General features: G+C 40.6%; 2 protein-coding genes across 2 annotated transcripts in view; one reads left to right on the top strand and one right to left on the bottom strand.

The window, feature by feature from the left end:
- Window positions 1-10,654, top strand: part of LOC106940579 (teneurin-3) — a gene marked incomplete at its 5' end in the record, with an annotated part of 43,720 nt that extends 33,066 nt beyond the window's left edge. Inside the window, 11 exons of the mRNA XM_015023359.1 lie at window positions 967-1,164; window positions 1,652-1,711; window positions 1,932-2,276; window positions 3,128-3,372; window positions 3,458-3,639; window positions 3,744-3,946; window positions 5,362-5,472; window positions 5,578-5,720; window positions 5,856-5,980; window positions 6,676-6,806; window positions 9,237-10,654. Of these exons, the coding sequence (XP_014878845.1) occupies window positions 967-1,164; window positions 1,652-1,711; window positions 1,932-2,276; window positions 3,128-3,372; window positions 3,458-3,639; window positions 3,744-3,946; window positions 5,362-5,472; window positions 5,578-5,720; window positions 5,856-5,980; window positions 6,676-6,806; window positions 9,237-9,992 (2,499 nt within the window). The remainder of the gene's footprint in view (window positions 1-966; window positions 1,165-1,651; window positions 1,712-1,931; window positions 2,277-3,127; window positions 3,373-3,457; window positions 3,640-3,743; window positions 3,947-5,361; window positions 5,473-5,577; window positions 5,721-5,855; window positions 5,981-6,675; window positions 6,807-9,236) is intronic.
- A 2,150-nt stretch (window positions 10,655-12,804) lies between these two features.
- On the bottom strand, window positions 12,805-16,421 carry LOC106940578 (deoxycytidylate deaminase-like; the record flags this gene model as incomplete). The annotated part of the gene is made up of 5 exons (XM_015023358.1): window positions 12,805-13,448; window positions 14,554-14,650; window positions 15,539-15,655; window positions 15,956-16,091; window positions 16,311-16,421. Coding segments are annotated over 5 exons (543 nt in total), but the record flags the coding sequence as incomplete, so codon positions are not given.
- Between the last annotated feature and the right edge of the window lie 654 nt (window positions 16,422-17,075).

Below are 17,075 nucleotides of genomic sequence, written 5' to 3'. Positions count from 1 at the left end.
TATTACATCTTAAAATTATTCCACAGAACTTTTCAAATTCATTTTAATGCAATCATTCAGAAGAAGAACAGCATGGTGATGGAAACGCAGGATAGAGTAGCAAGTATCATGTAGGAAGGTGCTCTATAATTCTGAGTCTGCTAGTATTTTCCAAGGAATCTGTGCACTTACAAGAGACGGCAAAAAGCACGAAGTGAATGATTGTAGAAAGGCGGTGAGTAAAGTAAAGGAAACTAAGAACCAAGAAACTATCTTGTCCTCAAATAAAAGAAACTATTGATGTCAGGAAAGCAAGGCTGACAGAGAGAAGAGAGTAAAAGAAGAAGAAGAGACCATTAAAAAGTGAGTGGCTTTGAAAAACATCTCTAAGGGAGCTCAGGAGGGAGCAAAAAAACAAACAGTGTGAGGAGAAAGAGGACAGGGAGGAGGGGAGTGAATCCAACACGTCTGCTGTGTTAGCCTAGGAAGGGCCTGACACTCTGAACGGCACCTGGCCTTGTTTGTGTGGGGATACAGAAGGCGATTGATTGATAGCAATGGAAAGACAGACAGACTGACAGAGGTACAACGGTGAGACAAGACTCCAGGGACGCCTGGAGCTTAGTTAGGATGTTAGAGAGAGGTGGAGGCCAGGGGAGAAGAACAACAGAGGGCTTAAAATTAGAATCACAGAAAGGCAAAAGATGCAGCAGACCATGAAATATGTCCTCTACGGGGAAATGTCTCTTGTATTAATGTGAATCTGGATAAGAAAACATCTCAAAGTGTTTAATATAAACTGAATATCTTCGGAATAATTGTTTCTTTATTCCTTTGTTCACATTCGTCTTTCATTGGCTTGATTAAAGTAATTGAATCTGTAGCTGTCTTGTTCTGACCGAAGGAAAAAACAAAAATGGTGTTTCACTCTCCCTCAGCTTTGTGTCCTGTTTGTAACATCCTGCTGTCGTCTCCTCTCTTTGACAGTCCATGGTGTTGCTGCTGCACAGCCAGCATCAGTACATCTTCGACTACGACTCAGGGAACCGACTGTCAGCCGTCACCATGCCCAGCGTGGCTCGGCACACCATGCAGACCATCAGATCTGTGGGATACTACAGGAACCTGTACACCCCCCCGGAGAGCAACGCCTCCGTTACTGTGGACTACTCTGAGGAAGGGCAGGTGTGTGGCTTTTAATCAAACTGATGCAATCCTTCCCGGCTTTTGTAAAATAACTTTGCCTCTTCATACTGACTTCAGCTGTTTTTCTTCATGTAACAACCGTAGACTTCAGAGGTGTTGTATGTGTGACGTATCAACACAGATCAGTGCAAATTTGTTGAGCGGCAGGAAAATTATCCAAGCTTTCTAAAAAAAAGTTTTTAAGGAATAAAAATCTATAAAATATGTTTTCCATTTGTATTTTTATTTTCACAATTTGCAAACTTTTTCTTTGTGTTGGTCAATCACATAAAATCTTAATAAGATTAATTAAGGTTTGTAAATGTAGCTTTACAGAAGTTTAAGGATGCTGAGGCTGCAGTCGTGTGTCTCTTTCTGATTGGCTTATGCCCAACAAATCATTCACAATTAATCTTAAACAAACTCCCAGAGAACTGCAAAACTGCCGAAACACTGACTTTCCCTGTCCATGTCTTTCTATGTCCAGCTCCTCAGAGTGGCTCATCTAGGAACCGGCCGACGGATTCTGTACAAATATCGCAGACAAGTATATGGCTTCATTATTATTTTTGATTATCTTAAGTTCACATCATATATTATGACCACTTCATGTGTAGTTGCAGAGTTCACCTAACCAACACTGCTGAGTGTCTCATGACAAGAACATTTCTGTTAGGTGTCATTTGTTTTGGTGTAAAACCAACACCTGTTTATGACATGTGACATTTCCATTATGGCAACGGTTGTGGTTGTATTTGTCTCCTCAGAATAAGCTGGCAGAGATCCTTTACGACTCGACGCGGGTCAGCTTCACGTACGACGAGACCGCTGGCGTGCTCAAAACCGTCAACCTCCAGAGCGAAGGCTTCATCTGCTCCATCCGCTACCGGCAGATCGGCCCGCTGGTCGACCGGCAAATATTCCGCTTCAGCGAGGACGGGATGGTGAATGCGCGCTTCGACTACACCTACGACAACAGCTTCAGGGTCACCAGCATGCAGGCTGTGATCAATGAGACGCCGCTGCCTATTGATCTCTACCAGTTCGACGATATCTCTGGGAAAGTGGAGCAGTTTGGAAAGTTTGGAGTTATCTACTATGATATCAATCAGGTAAGAGACGAGTCACTTCAATAGATTTAACCATTAGTGGGAAAAAGTAGGTCTTCATGTTGTGCTTGCAGCGATGAACCAAAGTATGTAGAGCACTCAAAATGAGAAGATAGAAAGCAGAAAGAATATTATAAATATGAGTTGGCTGTGAGGCTTTATGGTATTTCATATTGGTGAGGAGTAGGTTTGTGTAAATACATAGTATGCTTAAACTTATTGGGTCAACAATACTAATCTAATCATTGAATTGGTACGTTTAAGTCACTTCCATGGCCACAGGTACAGAGGACTGAACAATGGAGCGGCTGCAATTTTTAAAAGTTAGGTTGAAAATGGTGGAAACATAAGTTTAGAAAAATGTCTAAAAATATCTTGACATGTTATAAAAACTTGTTCAAGCATTTTGCATGTTAAGACTTATTCAACAAACTTATGTTTAATTGTTTAGTTTGAGCCTTGAATGATACATTTTTAGTCAACATGATATAATCCATTGAAAATGTAGGAAAACGTATATAATTGTACATAATCACATTATGGACCAACTTGCTCAGGGGAATCAGAAACTGCTTTTTTTTATGCGCACGAGTGACGCATTGAGGTAAAGATTGAACAAGTAGTTTGGAGAATTTCAATTCTTTTCTGAGAAATGCACCAAAGCAACTGAGAAAAACTGTTATGCTAATTCTGAATTCCTCTTGACATAAATCAGATGAAACACAGCAGAACATTTTTGGAAGTGTCTGTTACTTCACTCCTGAAACCGCCACCCACAGACTATTTCCGAACTAAATCTAGCTGTAAGCTCTGCGTGTCACTGATTGGAGATCAACGTTTACTTCCTGTTTCAGATCATCTCCACAGCAGTGATGACCTACACCAAGCACTTCGACCAACACGGCCGGATCAAGGAGATCCAGTATGAGATTTTCAGGTCACTCATGTACTGGATCACTATTCAGTACGACAACATGGGCAGGGTCACCAAGCGCGAGATCAAGATCGGACCCTTTGCCAACACAACCAAATACGGTTATGAGTATGACGTTGATGGACAGCTGCAGACGGTCTCCCTCAATGAGAAGCTAATATGGAGGTGAGATTTGTTTCATGGAACTACTGTTTGAAGCAAACCTACTGGGTTGATGTGACAGGCTGACGGTTTAATGCCGGCTTTGCAGGTTTAACTACGACCTGAATGGAAACCTGCACTTACTGAACCCGGGGAACAGCGGCCGTCTGACGCCGCTACGCTATGATCTGAGGGACAGAATCACTCGCCTGGGGGATGTTCAGTACAAAATGGACGAAGACGGATTCCTGAGACAGAGAGGAACTGAGATATTTGAGTACAACTCCAAAGGTGGGAATTATCGTCCCAACACACTAAACAAGATTTACATCCCTGTAAAACTGTCTGCTCTAGAACAAATCGATGTCATAACGTGTTCTTTTGTTTGATTTCAGGTCTTTTAGTTCGTGTTTACAGTAAAGCTGCCAGCTGGACCATCCAGTACCGTTACGACGGCTTGGGTCGGCGTGTGGCGTCCCGGAACAGCCTGGGCCAGCACCTGCAGTTCTTCTACGCCGACCTGAACTACCCCACCAGGATCACCCACGTCTACAACCACTCCAGCTCTGAGATCACCTCTTTCTACTACGACCTGCAGGTAGCTGCCGCTGTGCGCTAATTCTGACAGCCATTAGCCATGTTTCCATCCAATTATCATGCCAATCATGAGCAAACTTTGAAAATTTCACAAAAAAGGAAATGTGAATCAGGTGTGTTTCCTTGTTGTCTGCGTAGCCCGGTTGATTTGCTCCAAACCAAAGTTCAACTACGTCAGACGTTAAGCTTGGCTTTTTTAATCAAGTAAATGTTCGCTACGTCTGAAATTACTGAGCAAATGTGTTTTATATGCCTTTAGCATGTTAGCTTTTTTACAGAAAAGCCAAAAACCACCTCAAACAAGGGTAAAAAACATTTCCAAGTGTGAATCATATGTGCTTTTTCTTTCTTTTTTTACAACATAGTGTGTGGCCAGAAGTAGTATTTCTGCCCTACATTGTTATAATTTTGCTTGACAACTTCTTTGAACTATTGATTTTTTTTTTCCAACTTGTTTATAAATTTGGGAATTTGAAATTACTTATTTGATCTGTTTTATCTTTATTCTCCTGTTTCCAATTTGATTGTTGGAGAAACCGACCTGTAGAGTGTTGACCATTATTGAACATCAGCATCAGACAACATAAGACTAATTATTTGAATTATATGTGCCAGTAAAAAAGCTCACTGAGGCTGCCGGCTGTTGCAAGTGTTGCACAAGGCGCCCCACTCAGACACCTGCACCCCAAAATGTCTCTGCACACCACTGCCTGTGCTCCAAATCACATGAAAAGAATCTGCATTCTTTCTAGTTTTTCTTTCATCATTATTATCATTATTATTATTATTATTATTATTATTATTTGTGGATATACATGAGATCTGGGGGATAGAACATGAGCTGGATTTGTAGCCTTTGTCACAGCTCTGCAGCGCCTCCTGGAGGAAAAGATTGTGAATAACAAGCCGATCCGGAAGACATTCAATAGACCAGCTCTCACTTTACATTATCGCTCTCATTTTTCCTCATTTAAAGCTTTCTCTTTAAAGTTCAGTCCACTGACACCTGCTGTCGTGTTTGTACTCCATCTGTCAGCTTCTAATCCCGATGATCCAGCCTTCCTCTCGCTCTGCCTTCCACTTCAAACAAATAAAGCTTTCCTCATTTAGAGCGAATTTGGAAATATTACTTATGTCTGGGAGCTGAGGATCTCCCATGACGTTAGGCTTGTGTGTGTGTGTGTGTGTGTTTTTAAATCAAGCTTCTCCCACAGCGCTCACAAGTGAATGAACAGGTGAGTCTGGGAGGCTTCAGCAGCACAACACAGAAAAAACAATATAATGATGATGATTGTATCATTTTTTAAAGCCCTGTTGTATATTACAAAGAGTTGTTCTGCTGTAATGATAGAAATTACCGGTATAAATCCTCTCTTAGCTTTAATGAATGTAAGTGTGCCGTGTGTGGTTGCGCAGGGTCACGTGTTTGCCATGGAAATCAGCAGCGGAGAGGAGTTTTATATTGCGTGTGATAACACCGGGACTCCGCTGGCGGTCTTCAGCAACAACGGCCTGCTCCTTAAACAGGTACGACTGTTTCCTCATCAACCGCAGGAAGAAAGCAGCTGGGCATGTCATCTGTTCCTGAAATGGTTTTGTGTGTTATGAGTTAGTAAACGTGTGTGTTTGCAGGTACAATACACAGCATACGGGGAGGTCTACTTTGACTCCAACCCCGACTTCGTCCTTGTGATCGGTTTCCACGGCGGCCTGTACGATCCTCTGACACGACTGCTGCATTTTGGAGACAGAGATTATGACATCCCCGCTGGGAGGTAGACCGTCTGTCTCTTATTCGCTCATTTCTAGTCCAAGCATGGCATACGATTGCATGCAGACACTCGCTGTGTGCTTTGTCAGCGTCACACCTGATCAGGTGCCTCGGTTTGTTGTTTCTTCTTCTCCTGAAGGTGGACCACTCCAGACATCAGCACATGGACGCGTGTGGGGAAAGACCCTCAGCCTTTTAACTTGTATATGTTCAGAGGGAACAACCCCGTAAGCAAGATTCATCAGGTCAAAGAGTATGTTACAGGTAATAAGTTCAATCTTGCCCCATTCACTGCAAAGACACAAAACCTTACCAAGTATACTTGGTCCATATTCTGGTGCAAATATTTTTGTACACTTCAAATAAGACAAACCTAACTTATAAGTAATTTTTATGCAAGGTGTAGCTGCTTGTTTTAAGTCAATAACTCCTGGATATTGATGAAAAAGTACTAGTTCCAATAGCAGATTACTTCACTCATAACATGGGAAAAATGTCATGCAATAAGTTAAATAATAAGCCAGCGTTCTGCTACACCAGCAAAGCAGGATTTTTTTACTTTTATTTGAAACCAGAACAGCAGTCACAGAAAATGCTGCGTTCCAGTTACCTGGGAAATGGGAACTCTGCTGGACTTGATGCCAAACATTCTGGTTAAGAAGTCTGCAATTCAACATGGCAAAGCCCATAAACGTAGTTTACGACTGTTCATGCAAACATCATTTTAATTTTAATTTTCCACAAGCAAACACCAATTTCCATTTATTCAGTTTAGAGTTGCAGGTGCTACATGTAACGTTGATTTTAGACGCACTCTTACATGTGTGTCTTGTAAAATTAACACGTTTCCACCACACTTTACTACAGTTCCCAGTTCCAAGTATAACTGATATTTACTGGGTTCTTTAACTCCCTCTTTGTTTTTTTTGTCTTTTATTTCACTGCCTGTTTTTCTGCAGATGTCAACATCTGGTTGGTCACCTTCGGCTTCCATCTTCATAACGCTATCCCAGGATTCCCTATTCCCAAATTCGACCTGACGGAGCCGTCCCTGGAGATGAAAAAGAGCCAGCTTTGGGACGACCTGCCTGTGTGTATTCTTATTCATTTTAACTACAATGCTTTAGATCAGGGGTGTCAAACTCCAGTCCTCAAGGGCCGTTGTCCTGCAGTGTTTAGATGTGCCACAGGTAAAAAACAGTGGAATGAAATGGCTTAATTACCTCCTCCCTGTGTAGATCGGTTCTCCTGAGCCTTGCTAGTGACCTAATTATTATTTTCAGGTGTGGTGCAGCAGAGGCACATCTAAAAGTTGCAGGACAGCGGCCCTTGAGGACTGGAGTTTGACACCCCTGCTTTAGATAATCTGCCACTGATGACTGAATCCACAATACCATAGTATATATAGTAATGTGGACGGTTTAATTTGCTGAGTGAGATCTTTTATCACCTCTCTGCAAACTGTGGCTTAAGATATTTTATTTATAGTTAATTAAATTCATTGCTGATGTCAGGTGTGTACGCAAGAAGACTGAATGCTGTAAGTAAATCATTGTATTTGTTTAAAGGTGCACACACTTATGCAACTTATGAAGTTTATGTTTATTTCAGTCACAGCAACTGTTGCCTCATAGCTCTTTACAAGACCAACAGATGCAGTAAAATATAATAAATTGAGCCTGATTGTTCAGACAGATTGAGAGATGATTATATACATTCCAATTTGACTTAGGAAATTGTTTCATCATTCAGTAATTTTTCACATCGCATTAGTTCAGAGTCACAAAGAAATGACAGAAAGAATGACTTCACCTGTGATGTCTTGATGCCAAACTGCAACATTACATCTTTACTCTGTATGGACAGTTGGACACAGATAGTTGGACATGCTGAATGTACTACTTTATTTTTATGTCTAAAAATTACCAATTGATGTTATGATGTTGTAATATGTCTGTCAGCTGTAAAATTCAAAGCTTTAATACTAAATGCTCTCTGTGGAGATTAAAACGCAGCTATTCTGTCAGCACCTGTTACAACAACAGACCCACGACGGCACTGACAATAAAGACAAAGCTCTGTGAACAATGACAGAGGAAAACACTGGCAGAGATAGGAAAGCGTGATCAAGTGAAGCCAGTCACTCCCATCGCAACCTTATTTTCTGCTCCTTTCTCTTCTCCTACACCCACTCTGTTACTGGGGTAATTATATTGGACAGACTATCAAGCAGCCGCACTTCTACTCAAACAGTGTGTTCAGCTTCAGCCCAAAAAGAGAGTTTGAATCAAGACAGAGTCGCAAATAATAAGAAGGGTAGGAGAGAAGGGTAAGTAGAGGATCAGAGAAGGTGAGGAAGGGAGTCAGAAAGGCTCAGAGCAATTTAAAGTGTTATCTGAAGTGAGGAATCATTTTTTTCCAGAGACCTTCAGAAGCTGCGGGCGTGTTGACCAGCTGAGCCAACTAATACAGACACACACGTGCAGAAAAGATGGTTTACAGAGCAGACCACATGTACTATGTATTAGCATTGTACAGTTTAATGCTCTCCTCTGGAGGAGCTGCAATATGTTACAACCCCCAGCAGTCAAAAATAAAACATACACATTTTAATTTTAAGAAATACAACTAATAATCAGCTTAACGAATAATGAAACAGGCTTTTATATAAACAGTCATGGCCGGATTTAGAAGAGTAAAGGCCCCTGGGCTGGATGGAGTCAGTTCTGGTGCCCGATGCCAGAAAAGAAAATCATTTTCTCATGAAAATTACAGAACAATAATAAGTAGGGCTGCACATTTGCAGGGTCAAAATTGAAAGATGGTTGGTTTGCAGATGGTTTCCATGTTGGTCCCAAAAAAATGATCCTTTTCAAATATTTGAGTGTTTTTTTAATTAATAAAAATTCAATATTTTAATAAAGCAACACATCCAAAATGAGCCCTTAACTTTAATATGAGATACAGTGTTTATAAAAAATGCATAGTATACAACAGAAACATTTTTTGTTTTGCACTCGCCCCCAAAACCTGAAGCCCTGGGTGACTGCCCGTAAAGCCTGGCCAAGTAAAAGGTTTTTAACAGGGACCATTTGTGGCCCTTGCACTGATTTTGTGTATTATGAAGACATTTTTTTGTAGTTACAGTAAAATACCATTGACATAAACTTCTTATAATGGAAAATGTTTAGTGCAACACAAAGTATTTGTTTTTATAATCTTTTATGTTTTTATGAGTAGAACCACGTCTACCCAGAGACTTTTACTGAGAAACCAACTTTGCTGCATGCAAATCAGCTTTTACTTAATTTATCAAACTTAATTTAATACTTATCAAAGTTTGGACAACCCTGGTCTGTCATATAAAATCCCAACAAAATACATGGAAGTTGGATTTTGCACTATGGCAGACGGTGAAGTAATGTACATGAGTATAAATCTTTCTGCAAGGCACGTTGGTGGCTGTTTGTGTTTTAAGGCACTGGACATGTTGTGATGTCTCCTTGTTGCTTCTCTGCAGTCCATCTCAGGTGTGCAACAGGAAGTAACTCGCCAGTCATCCGCCTTCCTGTCCTTCGAGCGCATGCCGGAAATCCAGCCCAGCCGACGGCACTCCGACCACACCAAGCCCTGGCTGTGGTTCGCCACCGTCAAGTCGCTGATTGGAAAGGGCGTCATGTTCGCTGTGGTGCAAGGACGAGTTGTGACAAATGCTCTGAACATTGCCAGCGAGGACTGCATCAAAGTGGCTGGAGTCCTGAACAACGCCTTCTACCTGGAGAACTTGCATTTCACTGTTGAGGGACGAGACACTCACTACTTCATCAAGACCAGCCTTCCTGAGAATGACCTGAGCGCCCTGCGCCTCACCTCAGGCAGGAAGTCACTGGAAAACGGCGTGAATGTCACAGTGTCCCAGTCTACAACCGTGATGAACGGCAGAACGCGGCGCTTCGCCGACGTAGAACTGCAGTACGGTGCCCTGGTCCTCCACGTGCGCTACGGGACGACGCTGGACGAAGAGAAGACGCGAATCTTGGAGCAGGCACGGCAGAGGGCGCTGTCGAGCGCCTGGGCACGTGAACAGCAGCGAGTGAGAGACGGGGAGGAAGGCGTAAGACTGTGGACGGAGGGAGAGAAAAGGCAGCTGCTGAGCAGTGGGAAGGTTCAGGGCTACGACGGCTACTACGTCCTGTCCATCGAGCAGTATCCCGAACTGGCCGACAGCGCCAACAACATCCAGTTCCTCCGGCAGAGTGAGATAGGGAGGAGGTAACACGGCGTGAACGCGTCCAGATGGTTCCACCTCTGACTGTCAAAGACTAACACTAAAAAAAGTTCTGTTTTAACACTAAATGGATGTCACAGATTGAACTAAGACGGCAACAACTGCCCACTGACCCCCTTAGATTTCGCTTTGACCTGAAGCTACAGCTGTGACTGTCCTCATGCACCTGGGAAAGGTTCTTCAACGCCCTCCGTTTTCTGTTCCCTCTCGTGCTTTTAGACAGGCTGCACGCATGCCTTTCCACTTCCCTCCGACAGGCCAGGCTAACCTGACTGCCATATCTGCGAGCTGCCTACCTGTTAAACAGAGACTTTGGATAACGGAGGGAAACACAGAGACTGGTTCAGATAGGCAGCTTGGTGTGCGAGCAGCCGTCCGAAGCAGTTAAGCAGCCCTGTGCATCCCTAACAGATGTTGCGGGTACCATATGTCTGAGGGTCCAGATGGGCCCCATCACTCCGGTTTGAGCCTTGTCTATAGGATTTATTATTCCATGGCTGAAGCCATTGAATGGAACTGTTGTGGACTCTCTCTAAGAGAGACAGGCACAAAAAAGGACTGAAATTTGTACAAGTTAAAAAAAAAAGACTTTTTTTGTTGTTTGTTTGTAATTTTTGGTTTCGATTTTCTATATAAACTTGCATTTGCTTCAGAGAAAAAAAGGGATATTAAAATCAACAGAAAAGCGTTTACATCCTATTACCTACATGTATCGCACTATTACTACTATACCCACACCCCACCACCACAACAGATCATGAGAAGAACTTATCAAAAACCAAATGTTGCATTGTATTTTTTTTTCCTCCTACTGATAGCTAAGATCTGTTTGGTCATTTCTACAAGCACTCCTCATCCCTTGTGCTAATCCAAGGCTTGGAAAGCAAACCTCAGTGTGCAGAGGTAAGGTGATCACAGTTCACACAGTCTGTGTCGACCAGGAAGACCCAAAAGAGTCCTTTTCTTCTCCAAATTGTGACTGCTTCATAATGCATAGACCTTGTGATTTCGTCAGTCAAAGGTAGTAGTGCTGCTTGCAGTAGAAACTTGTTGTCATGGCTTGGTGGGGCGGGGGGGCAGCTGGGTTGCTGTGTTTAGCGACAGACTGTTGCTTCTCTCGTTGTTTTTGCTCGTTTTTCTTAAAGGGACAGTGCATCTTCATGAATGACATAAGTAACAGTAATAGATCAAAAATCGATGTGGCTGTTTTCTCATTGATTGTAGGTCTCTGGTCTCTTAGAGATTTTTTCTGTGTACATGTCTGTACAAAGGTTGGAAGGCAACTTTAAACATTTCAAAGGAAACAGAGTTAACATCGTACGCTGCAAAGGGTTTCTTTTCAGACAAGACAAGTCGACGTGTTTTGTTGATTTAACTTTATGTTGAAAGTTGAGAAATTCCATTTATCCGTACATCGATATTAGTCTCAGAGGAAGTAATTTATGTACAGTGTTTCTACGGTAAAGAATAAAAATCTTTAAAACTCCTGTTGTTTTGGTGTCTTCCTTTAACTGGCAGTAATTGATTTAGTTTTGATTGTAATTACAACAAATCAACATGAAACGTTAAAATAAAGTTCAAATTCAAACCCCTTTTATGCATTTATTCTGCTAATTTGTGTCAGAAATGATACAGTGAAATTACATTTATTTGGAACATACAAAATGTAAAAGAAGACATTAAATGTATACAGTTATTTGTGCTATGGTTTGGATATTTAAACCTCAACCAGAATCAGGACTAGAACCATTGAACAGCTGCTCCATGGCGACTGGATTCAGAGATTGGACTGGGAGTGTTGGGTTCCTCCTTGGCCTGGGGCTGCTGCTGTTTCTGGGAGCGCCAAGTGCTGCAAGCTTTCCACCCATCTCACCATTCAAACAACTTCACACCCTCCTGGTGTAAAATTAACACGCACAGCTAGTAAACGCTCATCCGTGACGAAGAATCCAAATGAAGGTCAAAGATTCCCATTTCATCAAAACAAAATAAAAAGGAAATGGGCATAACAAAAAACTAATTCCTGTCAAGAATTATTCTCCAACAGACCAAGTTTTACTTGGTGGAGTAAAACCAAAGTTTTCACTCTGAAAGCAGGATTTCATATCTTTTGTTCTCAAAACTTTTAAAGTCCTGTTTTTCAGTTTGAAAGCAGAACTTAATGTCTCTCCTCAAAACTTGTACTCTGAACTTCTGCTCTTTCAAATATTCACTGTGCTCTCAAACTTTTCTCCTCACGCTCAAAACTTGTGTAATCGTATCAAATCTTGCACACTTCTGCTCCCTTACAAATCATTTTCTGCTCTCTCAGAAGAGAACAGTCCCTGGCAACCTGTCAGCCAATAGAATTAAAGTGTTATACTGGATTTTTTTGTTTCCTTCGAAAGGTTGTGCCTGTGTGGCTACTGAAGATTGCAGTAACCTGCACCGCCCACTAGATGTTGCTCTCTACATTACGAGGCAACATCATGCTTTCAAATTGAAACTGTAAGCACAAGTACTAAAGGTTTTGAGAACTAGAGACATGAAATCCTGCTTTCAAATTAAAAATGCGTCCTCTCCAATTATGGCAGAAAAATTCCCCCATACACCAACCCCAATACATTTTATCAAAATTGAATATGATCATACATCACCAGGTATGCAGAGAGGTAACATCCCATTAAAACCACATGTAGCTAGGTGGGGAGTTGTGCTAATTGTAAGCCGTCTTTACAAAAAACAGCTTTTTGTTCATCTATGGAATTATGCAAACTGTGAACATGCTTTTTAAAGAATAAAAAGCATTAAGTCATTAAGCTTTTGTCATCTCACTTTTATTGCACTGGGAGGCAGATGGCTGCCACAGTAGAAGGAGGGACAGTGTAAACATCTGCCTTCCCTCCTCATTAATAAGAATACAAATTCAATGGTGTGCATCTGATTAGCTGTCAATGACTGTCGGCGTAACAAAAAATGTCATTAACTCACATATTTTTGTGTGTGTGTGTTTTTAAACAAGCCTCTTCTTAGCATGTCGGGTCTAAAATGTAAGCAAACTAATAAAATGGTGGCAAACACCACAGGGGGATTTCCACATCCGTAACAATCCAGAGTGATGCACAGTAGCAATGATATCCAGCACCAAGAGTATTTACAACCAATAAAAAAAATAAAGCTACAGTAAGGTTTCAAATGTACACGAAAAAAATCATTAAAGGTTAAAAAAAAAAAAAAAAACAATGCTCACGCTAAATAGTGCTATTTTCCAAACCATGAGGATTAAACTACTTCCCTGCTGAACACCAATGTGTTCAGGAGTTATTCATGGAAGCGGCGGCAGAATCTGGTGTTTCTCCGTCTGCTTGGCTCAGCTGCTCTCCTCACTGGTGGAGTCCAGCGTTTCCCCGGTGGTTAATGGAATTAAAATCAATAACAATCTCAGAACTCTTGGGCTTGAACTGCCTGTCAAAACACGGTGGAAAAACTGAAGGTCAAATCACACAGACGAGTTGATGATGCACACAACACTAGCAGGGCATGTCGAGAGGGTAAAGGTCAATCCTTTCCAATCAGATTTCCTGCCATGGCTCCTGACTCACGATGGAATCGGTTCATTCGAGTCGACGCTCTGTCAACGAGAGCTGAGCAGCTTCTAGACAGAGAGAGAAACTTCTCCGATCTAATAAAAGGCTAACATTTGCAATCAAATATGTGCACAGATCTGGAGACCAGATTGGACAAAAACCTGTATAACTTCATGATTATTTCACTTACAACAAGACATTTTTCCAATATTATGAGTGAAGTTATTTACTTAAAACAAGATCCTCTATCTCACTGAAAAGTTACCTGTAAGTTAGTAAATAAGATAAAACTAAGATATTTGGACTAGAAACTAGACTAAAAATACTTTTGTGTTTTTGTAGCGCATTTAGAATATACTTAAGCTAATTTGGAACTTAAATCTGTAAATAATTCAAATATTTAGAAATTATTTTGGGAACTATTAAACCCTCCCATCAATTAAGAACACATCGGTGGGAGGGTGGAGATGTTATTTTTACCACTTTTTGAGCTTGTATGATCAGATTAACTTCGTTTACATCCAAGTTGTGAAACTAATAGTTACTATTTTGTTTTTTATTTCTGCCCCGATTTCCTTAATTGTTGGTGATCATGATAAACCAAAAGGTCTGAAAATCAGCCACTTTTACATTTTGATCTGCAGTGGCTGACAGACGGACCTGCCCACCAGGTCACTTATCCACAGTGGGGTTAAAAACAGTCACCCCACTGTTGCCAACTTAGCAACTTTGTCACTACATGCAGCAACTTTTCAGACAGAAAAAGTGGAGAGAAAAAAATCTGCATTGGACATCAGAAAAGGCTTTTTAATAAAAGTCAAATACATTTTATTTTTAAAAACTGATTAATACTGGTCTCTAGACTTTTCTAAACAAGGAGCTCAACCTACTAAACCTCCAGAAACACCTGAGTGAGCTCAATTTCCCCTCATCACACGTGGATGAATAAATAAAGCAGGAAACCAACAGTGTTTGTGATCTACCTGAACTGTACTCCAGCCATGCTGAGCAGCCTTCTGGAAGCAACCATCTCAGGCTTATCATGGTACTTGTCCGAAAGATACACAACTTCTTTAAGACCTGGAGGGAGAGCAGCAGAGACACGGAACCGATTTTAGCTATTAAACATGTAGATGCATCAGCTCATGTTAAACGACGTTCGACCCAGATCAGATTTACAGCAGACAGCTGAGGTGCAACTTTGCAGATTTTAGTTGTTGCCCTGCTGAAGAGTTTTTGTTAGTTTATAAGTTCTAAATTTCAAAGAATATTTTCCAAACAGACAAGACAGACTGATACGTGGCCAGATTTCCACAGGAACCAATCAGAGGTTATACAGCAGATATGAAAGAAGCGTTAGTCTGAAAACACTTTAAGGTTTTACAGCAATCAACTAGAGCTGAAATAATTAATCGGATTATTCGATTATTGAAATGATCAACTAATTTATTAATCAATTATTCATAACTGGAGTATGCAGACTTAAAGAAAAAAAATCATTTGCTGAAAACCAACATTTTTGGAGCAGTAATTAAGCCAAAACTGCAGAAAATGTAAGCACATTTTGCTAATTTAAGACAAAAACACCTTTGTCGAAAATATGTTTTACCCCCAGCTCATCAGGGGGCAGATTTACCTTCATTCAGTTCAAATTCACTAAAGGAATGCTGTGTTATTAAATTTTAGGTAATAAGATTTTTCTTATTTAAGAAAGGCACTGAATCATTTGTTGATTTGCATTTTTAATATATTTCCAAGAGTGTATAAATATGAAATACAAAATCTGCAAGGAGTCCATTTATTTTAATAACCAATTATTAAAATAATCGTTAGTTGCAGTCCTACAATCAACAGACACTATGAAGTGAAATTTGCTCTTTAAACAACCCCAAAAGTAAAAACAATAAAAGGCTCTTATAAGGCGTCCTAATAATGAGATTATTTTAGCTGTGTGGTCCCAACAATCACCTGCTTGGATGATGAGTTTAGCACACTCATTGCATGGGAACAAAGCCACATACATTGTGCATCCTTTCACATCAGCGCTGTTCTTGTTCATGATGGCGTTCAGTTCTGCATGGCACACTGTGGGACCAAACAGACCACAGACTCAGCACAATATGAGGCGGGTTACTTTACATCCATTTTAACTATATTACATTACAAACAACAATGAGCAATATACATTAATCCCAATATAGTGAGCATCCACAACTTACTCTTTTTACAATTGCACAATCCAAAATATTTAAGTAAACCTGTAGAATCTCCATGTCAGGTTTTGATGCGTTTTGTTAAAACATGAAAAAAAAGGGACCCTTATTCAAAATTTTTCCAAATTTTGCTCTGAAAAATATTGATCTGCATATGGCGATGTGTTCCTACCATAAGGGTATTTGGTGTTGAGGCGGTCATCAGCAGAACGCGACCAGGGCAACAGGTCGTCATCACAACCATTGGGCATGCCGTTGTAACCAATGCCAACAATCTTATTCTCCTGATTCACTATGCATGCACCCACCTGCAGGAAGACAGAAAGAGGGTCCGAAAACATCAGTTATTTACCACACACACACACACACAAAACCACGTTCAACTTGACACAAATTCTACAGAAAATACTCCATGTTGTCACGAAAAATCGTTAAAATATCTTAATATGTTAAGTAGTTAATAAAAATGCAACTGTCAACCCCTAGCCAAAGTATTTAGTAGCTTTATTCCGTCCATTCACATTCACCTGTGAGCTTGGGTCTTTGCTCCTTTGTGCTGACAGAAAGGCCACAGCCATGAAATACTCTGGCACCTCCAGGTAGTCATCCCTTTTCCGGGTCGCGCCACTGTAGACACACAAAGACAGAATATAGTTTAATGAATTATGGAGAAAAGTTTAAACAACCTTGTCTCTGATTAGCTGAATTTATTGTTTTGACTTCTGAGTAATCGTTGACATAGTAAATGTGGAGGATGAAGACTTAATTTAATAGATTTCATTTGTTACTCTGAAATCAGAATTTACAGGTCAGAAAACTCACATTTAAAGCCTCGTGATTTTGGGATTAAAACCTGGTGATTGTGTTAATCATTGTCAGTTTTTATATACAGCTCGTAATTATTTAAGTTAAACTTTAAAGTTGCGAGATGGATAAGACTGAGTAAAATTTTGCTTGAGGAAAAATACCAAACAAAATTTTTGAGGTGGAGAGGAAAAATCCCTTCGCTCAAAGAGGACGGTAATGCGCATGAGCAAGCAAAAAGTCATATAGGACTGGTATGAAACTTATTTAAATATATCAATTGTTCAAGGTCCATCTTAACGTAACAAACACATTTAACACGACCATACCTCTACTTTTATGTCTAATACATGTGACAGACATGCTGACGTGGACTCTCAGGCTGGAGATCGAGACAAAACGAACCGCATACGATGAAACATTCAAGTTATTATCTGACTCTTCGGACATGTTAGTCATTTGTAATATAAGCGAAGTTTTACCCATTC

Source organism: Poecilia latipinna, unplaced genomic scaffold (genome assembly GCF_001443285.1).
Source record: "Poecilia latipinna isolate Pla-1442-1.1 unplaced genomic scaffold, P_latipinna-1.0 Scaffold3285, whole genome shotgun sequence".
Taxonomy (NCBI): Eukaryota; Metazoa; Chordata; class Actinopteri; order Cyprinodontiformes; family Poeciliidae; genus Poecilia; species Poecilia latipinna.
The sequence above is the reverse complement of the archived record's forward strand: the minus strand, read 5'-3'. Positions and strand labels throughout refer to the sequence as shown.